The following is a 13,915-nucleotide window of genomic DNA, read 5'->3' on the forward strand; positions in this document are numbered from 1 at the left end:
GCTTAATCATGGGTCTTCAGTCAGCTGACAAGACAGGTTGACCCAAGGGAGCTCTTGAAAGTTTTTACCCTCCTGCAGATTGGCTTGTACATTGATACCTGTAGAACTCTAAGAACAGAAAGCAAATGCCAACTTACAGACTCCTAAGTCTCTACTCCTGCCACATTTGCCACCACCCCATTGAGCAAAACAAGTCAACTCATCCTGATAGAGGCAGTTGCCAGAGAGGCAGGAGGTTGCTTAAGACTGTGGGCATACAATGCACAACCCGAAGGGCATTTTACCAAAATGTATACATCGCTCTTCCTCAGCTGACTACAGAGGTTTCTAACGACTTGGTCTTTTCCTTCTCTGTTTCTTGGGCTTTTACTCTACAGTCCCTATAATACTTACAAAGGCTACAGCACTCCATGATTTTTAAATTTCTGTGACATTGTAACTTCTCTGTGTGAATGATTTCTCCAAGATCCATTTCCACAGAACTAACTTGTCCCTCTGTCTGGACCTTTCTGTTTCTATATTTCTTCTAGATATTTCCATTCTGTACTTTGCCTTAAAAGCTGACGTGTCAAAAAAGGAGGGCATGATAAAGTTACGTCTCAATCAAAAACATGCTTTTTAAAAAGGAAAAAAAAATGCTGTACCCAAAATTGACGTATGAAATGTTTCACCTGTTTTTAAATGACAGTTTTATTCCAGTCCCTTTCTCTTTTTCATCAGCTAATTTAGTTCCACCTCCACTACTCACCAGATAAGACAACTCTAGAATGTATTTAATGTTAGTTTCAATTTTCTAGCCCTAAAAACAGTGATATGAAAACTTGCCAGACAGAACTATCATGTAAAAATTAAATGGGTTTCATATGTGTGTAGTATTTTGAAAATACACAAAAGAAAACGTTCATATTGCCCTCGAGTCCTATATTAAGCCACGGGACTGCTCACCTCTCTACTCTTCTGTTTTAATAAGACCTAGAAATCAAAATCAAGTCCTAATAAAATCCTGCTGAACAGTTTCCTTAGCTTTATCCTACACATGTACAAATGGTTACAATGAAGCGCCCACGTCACGAGGACGTTCTAAGATAAATGACAGTACAAGCTAAGTTATATGTATTTGGGGAAGGACAATGATAACCCTTCTTAAACGACAGTTACTCTAACTTCTTGCTCTACTAACAATAAATACAAAATTATAGGGAAAACAGATTACCAATCCTTCTTAAAAAGAATTTCTTCTAGAAAGAAGATCGTGTAAGTTGAGCCTTGAAAAAAAATAAAGTCTGATTTCCTCCAAATCAAGACTGTACCTGTTCACCATGTATTGATCTCTTCATTCACATATTAAACAATTATTTTTTCAAATGTGCATAACATGACAGCTTGTGCCTATGGCATAAGCCATCATCTATCTACCCAAGAAACTTAAAAGAAGTTCCTCCATTCAGAAGCTAACCCAGCACTTATGGCTAAGTCTTGGTGGTCCCTATTAAACATAAACAGTTTCATAGGCCATCAACATCAGACAAGATCACTTTGTGATGAAGATAGATCACAAAAAAAACAAGATCAAATTACTATATTACCATATTTGAACATTCGCAAAAGCATATACATTGTTTAATGACAAAAAAAACCAAAGACTCATCATCTACCTTGCTCACTTGGGTGACTCTTACTTCTTTGCCAATTGCTTCTTCTGTCTCTAACTAGTTTTACTTCCTCAAGATTTACTGATGCTCAAATACATGTGCATCTCTACTTTCTGGTAGAATTCAAACCGGAGCAAAGTCTCTCTTCCTTACACCCAGAGCTACACTTTCAAATAAAGTAGTCTTTTCTAATGCTCTATTTCTGAGATAATCCTATGTTCTCTGTGCTATGTGCTTTCTCTACAAACCACTATAACTGTGCTACTGGAGGGCTTTTGCTAAAGAACATTGGCATAACATTCTCTACATATTCTTCTGACTTTCTAAGACTGGAAAATTTTCTGAAGAAAAAGAAGCACTGTCTCAATAATATTGACAGTACCCATGATAGAAACTTTTAATACAGTGAGCATACAAGAAAAATGTTTGTTGGGTTCCCTAGAAATTGTTTCCTTCAATGATCAGAAATGGTGCAGAGACTGAAGAGAAAGAATTCTAATCACACCAGTCAGAATTACCAAAGCTCCCCCACTCCCCAGAAATGCTTCCTGAGCAGCAATGGAGGAAAAAAGTAGTGTTGGTCTCATGGCATAGCATGTCAGTATATTATAATTAATACTCAGATATGTGAGATCAGAATATCATTATAATGATCTGATATCTGTCAATAACACTCCTCTGTCAGAAGAACCATACAAGATTCCTATAAACAATTCAAAGCAAGCTGCCAATGACCTATGCAACATTTGTGCTAGAGGAAATATTTTTCAATATGATTCTAAATTCCTTCCAAATTACTATGTACATGATGTTCAGAAGTTCCTAGTAATTGCATTTCTTGAATTATTCTTTTCATTTTACCCTCAAAAAGGCAGAGAACTCATGAAAAATTCTTATTAAAATTTTTCCAAAACTTGAAGGCTTTATAAACCATCCTATGAATTATAAAAATACATATAAACATTAAAATCTTTGACATACTAATTAACTCAATTTTTAAATAGAAAAACATCAGTAGAAAAAGCATGACATAACAGAAAATCATATGCAAGGGTAGTATCTGAATTGAGCTAAATAAGCAATAAGGTGGGTAATAGAGATCACATGATCTATATTTGCATCTATGCATTTTAGCAAAATTCTGATGTTCCATTAATCTTCAAAGAAACAGCCACATAAACTAATACTAAAGTTGCAGGCTTTGGGAAAATAGCTTTAAGGAGCCCTGAAACACCATTAAAGCTGCTATTAATCTGCATAACTACCTTCCCCAGAGAAAGCAGCTCAATGTTTTCAGTGCTAAGAAGTGCTAAGGACCCCATTAAAAATGGAAATCAGAGAGTATGCTGTAGAAAATGTAGCAGTTAATTAGCAAGGAAATTAGCAAAAAGAAGATAGAATTATTTTGTTTGGTAATATTTAGAATGTAACAGTGAAACTCTATTAATATCCACTCCAGTCAACTTTCAGCATGTATAAGCTGAAAATATTTCATAGACATACTAATTTGAAATTATGTATGTTGACCATAAAAACTGAGATTACAAGTCTGGCCTACAACATTAATTTTGTAAATTAGGTTTTGGTTTGCTTCCCATTTTTAAGATCTGCCCAGTAATTCCTTTACTTTTAATAAAATAACTAGGGGATAGTTTAGAGTATATGTATGTGACTTTTAGATACTGCCTCCCTCAGAATTATCATTTTTTCTGGCTTCATATTCATTCTATGTTATGAAAAAATATTCTATCAGTCCTGGGGGTAGAGTACAGCAATTTATTGTTGTGGAGGTTTGAGATTATGGTACTATGACTGTAAATCTAACAAAACATTAAAGTATGAACAGCTCACAGAGATGATGCATAATGGTTAGTACCCTTAATATAGATTCCCTAACAGGTTAAAAAGAAGGTAACTTAGACAGTTTGCTCTGTTAGCTGCTCTTTAAAAACATTTGAGAATTGTAATAGTGATGCACTGAACTATTCATTTACCCAGGTAGTCTTGGTATGCATATACTAAGCTCAGAGCAGAGGCAAGATGATCGCTTTCCTTCTGCCCACCCATGTCCCCTGTTCTGCAGAAAACAAAGTTTCCACAATGACAAAGGATGCTAAAACTGATAATCAGAAATTCTTAATGTATTCTAGAAGCTATGGTGGGGCTGAAGAGGTGGTAAGTTTCACCACATCAGGTAATGAAGAGGAAGGGTCATTATGGAAAGGCAAAATGGAATAATCTGTCTGAAGACGAAACCTACAGGTGAGGGACAATATTGAACTGTCTAAGACAGAAAGGTCCCCAGTATAGGACTCCGGCTACAGAGAAAGTATATTATAAGCCTAGATTAAAACAGTGCTATCCTATTCTATAGAAGTGGAAAAGAAGTTGCCAAGTAAATAATACGTAACATTTATTAAACCCTTACAGTGGAGAGGTTCTTTGCACTGAATCTTTTTGGACAGTATCATATCAGAGAATGAATCCTGAAGAAAAGGTGTCATTATCATTCCCATGTTCTGTATGAGAAAGTAAGATAGAGGTATCAATAGTTTGCTCAAGGTTACACAGGTAAGTGATGGCAGCCATTTGGAAACCCAGATGCCATGAAGCACATCCTGTGTAGGTGAAAAAGAACAACCAGTATTATATTTCCATTAAAATTCTATTCCATCAGTGCTCAAACTTCACTCAGATATTTGCTAGAAGAACTGAGTCTTGCTTAAGGTTAATGTATATAATAATAGAGATTATTACTGTAATATTCGGAGTTGGATAATACAAAAGGAATCTTTTTCGTCAGTTAAGGCAAATTGTTGTTTGGTTTTTTTTTTCTTGGTAGTCACAAGTCAAATCAAAAAGCATGGGGAAAGTTAGCTCTTATCTTACTGTGCACAAAGTTGGGTATGAATGACATAGTTACCTTTTATTTGTTAAAAAAAGAAAGAGAGAGAGAGGAAGGAAGGAAGGAAGGAAGGAAGGAAGGAAGGAAGGAAGGAAGGAAGGAAGGAAGGAAGGAAGATCAAGATCCCAAGATACATCAACAAAAGCAATCTAAACTCTGAAATGAACTCATCTTGACAAAAATAAGCTACCTGGGGGTCCACTAAACTATTGCTATCAAAAAGCAAATTCAGTCAAATTGAAATTTAGGTTCTACTCTTTAACTATCCACTTTAGTATTAGTAGTTTATGATTTATCTTATTCACATAGAATTTTCCATTGTTTGTAATTTGTTAAAAATCTGAAAAAAAGACCAATACTTTCTTTAAATAGAAAACTGTCCTGAATGAAATACTCTAAGTGACTTTTCCAAAGTATTATCAACTGCATTATTTTTTGTAGAGAAGATAACTCTCAACTCATCTTAGTGATTCCAAATGCTTAGTGATTCATCAATGCTCCTCAAAAATATAATGAGATGCATGGAATCAAGTCTTTCCCCTATTAATTATTTAGGACCCTATTAACTCAATTTTTAACTGTAATTTCAATGTAGTTTAATTGGTACCATGCCTACTTATTTCATTATATCTTTGTGGTTTTTCCTTTGTTTTTAATTTGAAGGTTCCTAAACAAGATCATTCCTCATAGTTTTGGATACTTATCCTTCCAATACAGTTGAAACTAGTAGTTGATTATCATTTCCCATAAAGTGGTGGCAATTATATAAACACATATTCTAGAAAATAATATAAATATATTTATATTCTATAAAATAATATACTGAATATAAACAGTTTCATGAATGCAAGCATAGTATAGTGTTAACATGAAAAATGACGTTAAAACTGAGATAAAATTTTGGTGAGTTAATTCCTTCAGCAATACATTTGCCATACTCTTGATTCAAACCCCAGCAAGAAGCAGATAATAACCAACAATTCAAAGGAAGAGGAGGAGTGTGAATCTATAGGTAACACAGTCATCTAGTGATATCTATTCCCAATTGACTTCATGATGTCTAACTACTCATTTGTCTGATTTGAACTGTTAGTCCTACATTCTTACCTTTGATTTATCAAATACACTTGATTTCATAGATATCCTAATGTGTATTCAAGATGTATTTCACTTTTGTGGATATAAACCTCTTCTTAGTTGATTTCTAGATTTATAATATTTAAATATGCTTTATCTTGGGGAAGAACTACACTATTATTTTTATTATTATTTATTTTTATTTATTTATATTTATTTATTTATAACTTATTATAATAAAATCCATTCTTTTCATCTCAACACACATACATTCAATATTCCCTGAGAGTAAGCACAAAGGGAAAGAAATAGCCCACACAAAGAACAATTATATGATTGGCTGGCTGCCCATGGGGATTTTCTAATGACTTAACTACTCAATAGAGGTGAAGTCTATTATGTCAGCATGGTTTACAAACATTTTGAAGTCTCTTTCTTCATTCATTTATTAATGAACTCTTCATTTTGAAACTCCATTGCTTATCTTCAACTAATATAATTTTCAAAAGTTGGCTTCATATCCTAACTGAGAAATTGACTGACACCTAGGTTGAAAATTGCTGAGTACATTTTCTATTGATAATTATTAAATTCAATAATATTTGATTCATCAAACAGTAAATGATTCATCAAACTCTGCTCTAAAATGACAGAATGAGACTATTTCTGAAAATATCCATTTTATTTCCCCAGGCTACTGTCTTCAAGCCAGACAATGGCAATGGCCTTAGATTATACAATATTTTAAAAGAACTCTCATTTAACACTTTTAAAAGATTACAAGTAGAAACATATATTCTAAAAGGACAGGGAAAAGTTCCATTATTTTTTATACTTCAAAACATTCTGATATTATAGCAGGAATCTTAAACGATCTTATTAATAAAATCAAACCTGAGGCCAGGTATTGGGGTGAAAGCTGGAAGATCAGAGAAGCAGAACAAGCCACAGCCACCTCACCTTGCCAATTCCTCAGCTGACCCTGTTTCCTCAGACTGGAAGCTTCTGATTCCTCATCCAAATGAATCTCAGCTGAACTGTTGCTCCAAAGCCTAAAAGCTTAACCAGCCAAATGCTTCTAGTTTCTTGTCTTCACGTCTTATATATCTTTCTACTTTCTGCCATCACTCCCTGGGATTAAAGGCTCACTTCTTGGGATTAAAGGTGTGTGTCACCAATCCTGGCTGTTTCCAATATGGCCTTGAACTCACAGAGATCCAGAGGGATTTCTGCCTCTGGAATGTTAGGATTAAAGGTGTGAGTGCCACTGCCTAACCTCTATGTTTAATATTGTGGCTGTTCTGTCTCTGACCCCAGATAAGTTTATTAGGGTGCACAATATTTGGGGTAACACAATACCACCACAGTTTTTATCCTGTAAGCATCAATTACCAATAATCACAAATTATAATTACTGGGGGCTGGAAAGATGACTCTGAGTTAAGAGCACTCACTGCTCTTCCAGAAGACCAGGGTTCCATCCCCTGCACCCACATAGCAGCTCACAACCATCTGCAACTCCAGCTCCAGAGGGTCCAATGCCCTCTTCTGACCTACAAAGACACCAGGCATGTTCATGGTGCACTTGCACACAATGCAGGCAAAACACTCATACACATTAAAAATGAATTAATAAATATTGAAATGCTACAAATACTGATTCTTGCTGTCTTTTTCAAGATAGACTCTAAAATAGTATTTAGACAACAAAAGAAAGGCAAGGAGGAAGAAGAAGGAGGGAGGAAGGAAGGGAGGGAAAATCTACATTCAAAAAGGAGGCGGGGAGGGAGAGGGGGAAAGAGGGAGGGAAGGAGGGAAGGAGGAAGGGAGGGAGTAATCTATCTTTGAGAAGGTGGGAAGCAGACAAGAGGGCAAAGCTTCCCACACAATGTTTTGCTTCTTGTCCAGGTGATCACAAGAAATCCAGGACTCTCCTGCACTGGTGCTTCCCCAGCACTCCTGTGCACTAAAGTAAGCCATCACCAAGCTTAGGGGGCCGAGAGAAACTTCATGTCCTTTATAATTTGCCTTGTAAGTGCTGAGACACTTAAGAACATAAAGCCAAGTTATATACCTAACAAAGCAAATACCGATTCTCCTAACTTTGCTGAGTCCTTCTCCTAATGCAATGGATGGTCACAGAACATAGCAGTTGATTCTTAAGTAAGAACACACACACAAACATGAGACAAAAGGATGGGTTTTAATTTTTAAAAATGACACTCAGAAGTTACTGTGAGGATTGATGTTTTTATGTTGTCGCTGTTGACTTTGTTGTTGGCAGTGCCCATGGGACCCAGGGCCTTGTAAGCATGAAGATCTGAGTGGCATCCCCAGAACCTGTGTGAAAAAATGGTAGCATGCACTGTATCCTGAGCTCTTGGGAGGCAGAGTAGGCAGCTCCCTGGTTCTTAGTGGACAGCTAGCCTAGCCTGTTTGCTGAATTCCAGATCAGTGAAGGATCTGTCTTACAAACCAAGTGTACAGTAGCTGAGGAAAGCGAAGCTGTCCTCTGACCCCCACATGAAAATGTATACTTGCACACAACATGCAGATCAGAAAAGGAAACATGTTGTTCATGTCATAGTTTTGTATACTCCAACCAAGACCAAGTTGACTCCAGCGCTATGGACCTCAGATATAACAAAACAGGACAAGTGGGGGCAATGGTAGAAAAATAAACGCTCACCTGGTGAGAGCAAAGAGAGGAGGGAGAGACTGAGATCCCACAGTCTTGGAGGACGCAGTCCCAGTGACCTAAGGACCAAGCCTTTAATACATCGTAACTAGTATATTAGCTGTCTTTAAAAACACCAACTACTATTTTCTAAAGGAGCTCTGACTATCGAGACCTTAAGCATAAAGTTTTTGATGGATTCTGGAGTGACGGTGTTGAAGAAAAGCACTCATCTATAAGAGGCTCCAGGAATGAATTCAAATTGAAGATAATATGAACGTAAGGGTTCTTCACTGAAACAAAGTCTTCTAGAACTGGGTCATTGTCAATGTGAGATACTCAGGGAACTTAAAGCATGTCCAGTGTAGTAATAATCTATTAGGACAGTGGTTCATTTTAACAATAGTGTGGCTCTTGTAAGAGCTCTACTCCCAGGTATCAAGGAAGTTGAGGGTAGATTTCAACAAACTGAACCCTTCTATGGATTTGTCCTGGTAGTAATAACTATAGAAGTACTTACATTGTTTTCCTACTAATGAAAGTCATGATAAGGACATAAACAGATAAACACTACTGTATGTTGAAGTAAATAATTAGAAATTAGATGACTCCTCTTTCATTGGCTTCCCATTGCCTACTCCTACCCCTTCAATGAACGTAGGCAACAGTCTCTCTTCAGGTCTACTTACTTAACTCAATTAACCACATTAATTTTTACAGTGTTCAAAAGGAAAACTGGAACATGAGCTGAAAATCTCAATGAAAATATTTAACTTTTTTCTATGATTCCTTTGATAATAAAGCACTGTGTGAGTCTCTAAAACATCCTCACTCTAAAAACTGGTAAGTTAAAATCACTTCTGTTGCTGGAATGAAAGGACTTTTGGCAACCTGTGGAATTTAGCCAAGTGGTGGCAAGAAACCAGGTATCTAGGTGACTCTTCTATGTGTGCCTAGAAAGAAACAAGTATCCTGTCCTGGCAAGGCAGACATCCATCCTGTTTCTACTGAAGAGGGTACAGGGAAGCACACTATGGAGACCAGAGATGGTGGTGACGGTAACACAGTTGACCACGAACTCCAAGAGGAAAGGTCTAGAGTTAGGTGGAAAGTAAAAAAGAATGTTCTTGACTACAGACCATCCCTGTGAATTGAAATATGGCCACAATACTTTGGCTGCTTCGTTTTGTATTCGTAGGCAGACACTCTAAATTAGTCCAGACACTGTCCAGCCTTTTAACCAGGGTCTATTCACCGTGGGATAGCTCATCTTCTTTCAGTACACTAGCCAGCAGCATTTGTAGAAGAATAAATGTAGCTAATGTAACACATGAAAAAATTCATTCACACATAGTCATGAAATGAAGGAGTCTAGGCAACCCCAGAGATCTCACAGAGGAATCAGTGTCCCTGAACTGCAATGAGTCAGATATATTTAAACACTGGTATACCACAAATTCAGGCATTAAATATTAACACTAAAGTGTTTGTTCTGATAATGTTACACTTCATATAAAATATGCATAATGCTTGACACAGAAACAAAGTAGTAAGAAACACATGTAACCAAGCATTTGGTGGATGAGGAAAAGACACATTTTTTTTTTCTGTTTAGGAGTGCCTCAGATATTACTCACTTTCATGAGAAATTAGGTGAGAGAAAATCTAGGAAGATCTAGATCACAGAAAATGAGGGTTTATTCATGTCTTTCTTTTCTTTCTTTTTCTTGAAGCAAGGTTCTTAGGCTGGCCTTGTATTGACTGTGTGTGTAGCTCAGACTGGCCTCAGACATGTAGCAATCCTCCTGCCTCAGGCTCCTGAGTTGCACCAGCTAGAGCATCTTCTCATTGATAACTTATCAATTCTGCCCACTCAAAATCTAAGTCAGTTAATATCTAGTTAGGCATAAATTATAGCCTTCTTAATTTTAAAGGTTCTTGATGTTGGGGGGAAAAGTCTCAAAAATCACCCGACTGTCCTTCCTTTGGAAATACTAAGTTTGGACATCAGTGGCAGTGGCCTATGTCTGTCCTTGTCATACTGTTAGTGGAGACAGTAAGAGATGTGCAGCTCACAAAGAAACAAAAACTAGGGAGGAAAGGGAGCAAAAATGATCAAATTAAACAATATGTAATTCTAAAGAATTAATAAAGATATCACATTAAAATAATAACACAAGCAAGTAATCAGAAAGAAAAATCCCTAGATAAGAATATGAGAGGATTCCTAGTGATCTCCCCTGTAAGGAACCTCTCTTTACATTGAGCCGGTTCCTTGAGTTAGATGTCATTGGAATTCATCACCAACATTGAATCTCCTCAACTTTCTTCCTAATCCCCCAGATCCTATAAATCCATTGTCAAGATTACACTTTATCCACTTCCTAATCAAACAGTGTTAGCACATCCACAACTATGCCTGCTGTTTGAATGGATGAATAAACTCATAAATTTTTCCTCTTTCATGCCATTACAAACTGTAGGAATTATTCAAATACTAGAATGAATTCTCTCTCTCTCTCTCTCTCTCTCTCTCTCTCTCTCTCTCATATATATATATATATATGGAAATATTTATTTTGGCTCATGGCTTCTGAAGGTTTTCATCTATCATAGGAAAGCAGGTACAGTGACTAAATTCAATGTGGAAAGAAGATGTGACTGATGGGTCATATTATGGTGGAGCAGGAAACACAGAGTAAGATGGAGAGTAAAGGCTGGGTATACCCTTCAAAGGCATGTCCCTAATGATGGACTTCATCACCTAGGCACAACCTCTGAAAGCTTCCACAGACTTCAATAGCAGCGCCACCTGCTGGAGAAGAAGATTCAAAACCGGAGCCTGTGGAGGACATTTCAGATTCAGACCCTACGCAGTGGTAATCAGATTTATTCAGCAACCTGTTGTAATCCATCTTTACAAGGGCAGATAATTGTTTAACCACTGCAATCAGACACAGGTAACTGGAACTAGGTCTGCTCATCATCAGGCCCCCTAATTAAGTAGTTTCTCCAGGATGAAATAGTTACTGTTCTGAAGAAATATTTCCATGACTTTTCTTTTTAAAATTTGCTGTCGATATATACCTGGCCAGTTTTTAATCCTAACAACCAAGAGCTATCAAAATATGAATAGTATACCTCAGGATCCAGGAATTCCAAGAGAGTTCTCCCTGTTAAGATTTCACCAGAAGAACTAATACCGTGTAGGCGTATCACTGACTGTGTAAATCAGCCCACTCGTGAGCGTTCCAGATTGGAAATGGTTGTGGTTAGCTAGAAAGTCTGTAGCATTAGTCAGGAATGCTTGGAAAGTTAACACCAAACAAAAAGCCTCAAAGTTTAGATTTAACAGTAGGTTTAGGGGAGACTAGGGTTCCCCATAAATGAAAATACAGTTCTATTTAAAGTGAGGCAGAGGGAGAGTATTAAATGGACCAGAGGTGTGCACACTGTAATCAAAGTCATTTGAACAGTGATCACCTGCCCGGTTCTCTCTCACTTTTCAAGAAAAAAAGCATGTTTCAGTTAGTGGCTTCTGACCAGTGCTTCCACACATTGAGCCAATCTGCGGGTGAAGGGCAGTGGATAAGTAGAAGGTAGTGCTCAGTATCCAGCCCCCAGTGAATCGGGACACAAAATGTGGTCTGTGCTACTCACGGCTCTGCCTGGAGACTCCGGTCTTCTGCCACGTAATTGGAAGGAATGTAGCCCTGCAGCTGCTGACCCAAGCTGGCTCCCTTCTTCTCCAAATGTCTGGCCAACCACCAGCCTTCATGCGAAGTGTCCAAGACTTGGAGTTTGTCGCCTGCACGGAAGCTCAAGTCCTCTGCAGTACGCGCTTGGTAATCAAACAGAGCCACAAAGTAGTGGCCAGGGCTTCTCTCCGGCTCCTGTGACCTCGGAGCCTCTGGGGGACAGCAAGCCCCCGGATTCTCAATCACCACTGACTTGTCTGCCTCTTGGGACCAGCAGGGGAGAAGAGGCTGCATGTATGCCCAGAGTCTCACACAGACGCTGCCCATGGTGCCCTGGCTGAGAGTAGGGGAGAGGGTGTCCCTCTCCCCACAGGCTGTGCAAATCCACTGTCTTCCTCCACCAAGCAGCTTCCAGATCAGCTCCAACTCACCATACTGTGCAGAGGGGATAGAGTTCTGCTTCGAATCTCTCCGACAGATCTGGGCTTGGCCGAGACAGACTCACAGCTGGCTTTCTGTAGCTGCTGCCCTGGGGCAAAATCAAGCGGGGGACTGGACAGGAGGTCCAGTGGGAAGGTACTTCTTCCTGACTGCTTAGGCGCCAAAGATAAATAAAATAAATAGTGGGTTTATTTAAGCAGACATCTGAGAACAAAAAACAGCCACCGCTCCCTCTGTCCCAAGAAAAAGTTAATAAGAGACCGATACTAACTCGGGGCAAAACCTCCCGACCTGGCCTGCTCCAGCGGCTCTCACCCTGCTTCAAGCCAACAGCTGCACTGGCCCTGCTCTCCCCGGGGTTTCCTTTTTGCTAATGAATAACCAGGCCGCGGAGGTTATCGCCTTTAACATCCTGAGCTGGACAGACTGTAATAATTCCTCCTTACTTCCTGGTTTCTTTTTTGTCTGATCTAAAAGGAACTCCCAGGCCAGCTTTTACCCTCCCTCCTCCCACACCTAGGATAGACCAGCCCCCTTACCAGGGAGCCAGACTCTTAAAGCAACCGAAATGCCAAACTCTAGAGAAACAAGCTAGCGCAGAGGGCTCCCTGTCTTACTATACCCCCTAGCAGAATGAAGGGCAGAGATTTATTTCCCCACAAATATGTGCAGGATTGTTTTGATACTGGTAGAGAACATTTAAAAAACAAAAAAAGACAGAGAAAACTGGGCATTTAGGTATTTGCCGCCAGACAAGGAGCAAGTGGGAAAGAGCCCTTGAGTCCCTAGCTTTTTTTTTTAATCACTGGGAATAGATTTTTAATAGCCTCAATAGTTTCTGAAAAAGTAGAAAAGCAGCCGGATAAAATGCTGAGAACCCGAAAGGCTGCTTTTTCCCACAGAAACATCCCATTCCCCATCCCTTACGTCGCTATCTATGTCTGTGGCGTGCGCACCCGATCACACACGCAGACTTAGAGACCATCTGCTAAAGGCATTTGTGAAGGTCTGTTGAAGTTAGACCTCAGGTCCATATTAATTCTGACTCAGCTGGTGGTAGTTGTGACAGGACTTCAGAACAACTGAGGCTGGGATCGGGATCGCCATCGAGTGGCCACCAGCAGGCTTTGCCCTGAGTCCCCTGGTTCAGGGCCACTGTCTCCCTAGAGGTCAAGGGCAACTGTGCAAACTATCTACCTAGGCCCTGTGCTGATGGAAAGCATCTTCAAATTTTCTCATGGTGTATCATTTGATTGAAAATAAAACATTTTTCTTTGTTTTGTGTAAGATGTTTTTAAAAATTCTTTCTTGGACCTGGAAACAACCTAGATGCCCATCAACTGAAGAATGGATAAAGAAAATGTGGTACATTTGCACAACAGAGTATTACTCAGATGAAAAAAAAATCATGAAATTTTCAGACAAATGGATGGAACTAGAAAAAGTCATCCCGAGTGAGGTAACC

At 38.6% G+C, this 13,915-nt stretch overlaps 1 protein-coding gene across 1 annotated transcript in view; it reads right to left on the reverse strand.

Moving 5' to 3' along the window:
- The window catches only part of Frk (fyn related Src family tyrosine kinase), a 101,641-nt gene extending 88,687 nt beyond the window's left edge, over window positions 1–12,954 (reverse strand). Inside the window, exon 1 of the mRNA XM_036168967.1 lies at window positions 11,972–12,954. Coding sequence (XP_036024860.1) covers window positions 11,972–12,336 — 365 coding nt within the window. The 5' untranslated portion in view covers window positions 12,337–12,954. The remainder of the gene's footprint in view (window positions 1–11,971) is intronic.
- Window positions 12,955–13,915: the final 961 nt, after the last annotated feature.

The sequence above is a fragment of the Onychomys torridus genome, chromosome 19 (genome assembly GCF_903995425.1).
Source record: "Onychomys torridus chromosome 19, mOncTor1.1, whole genome shotgun sequence".
In the NCBI taxonomy this organism is placed as follows: Eukaryota; Metazoa; Chordata; class Mammalia; order Rodentia; family Cricetidae; genus Onychomys; species Onychomys torridus.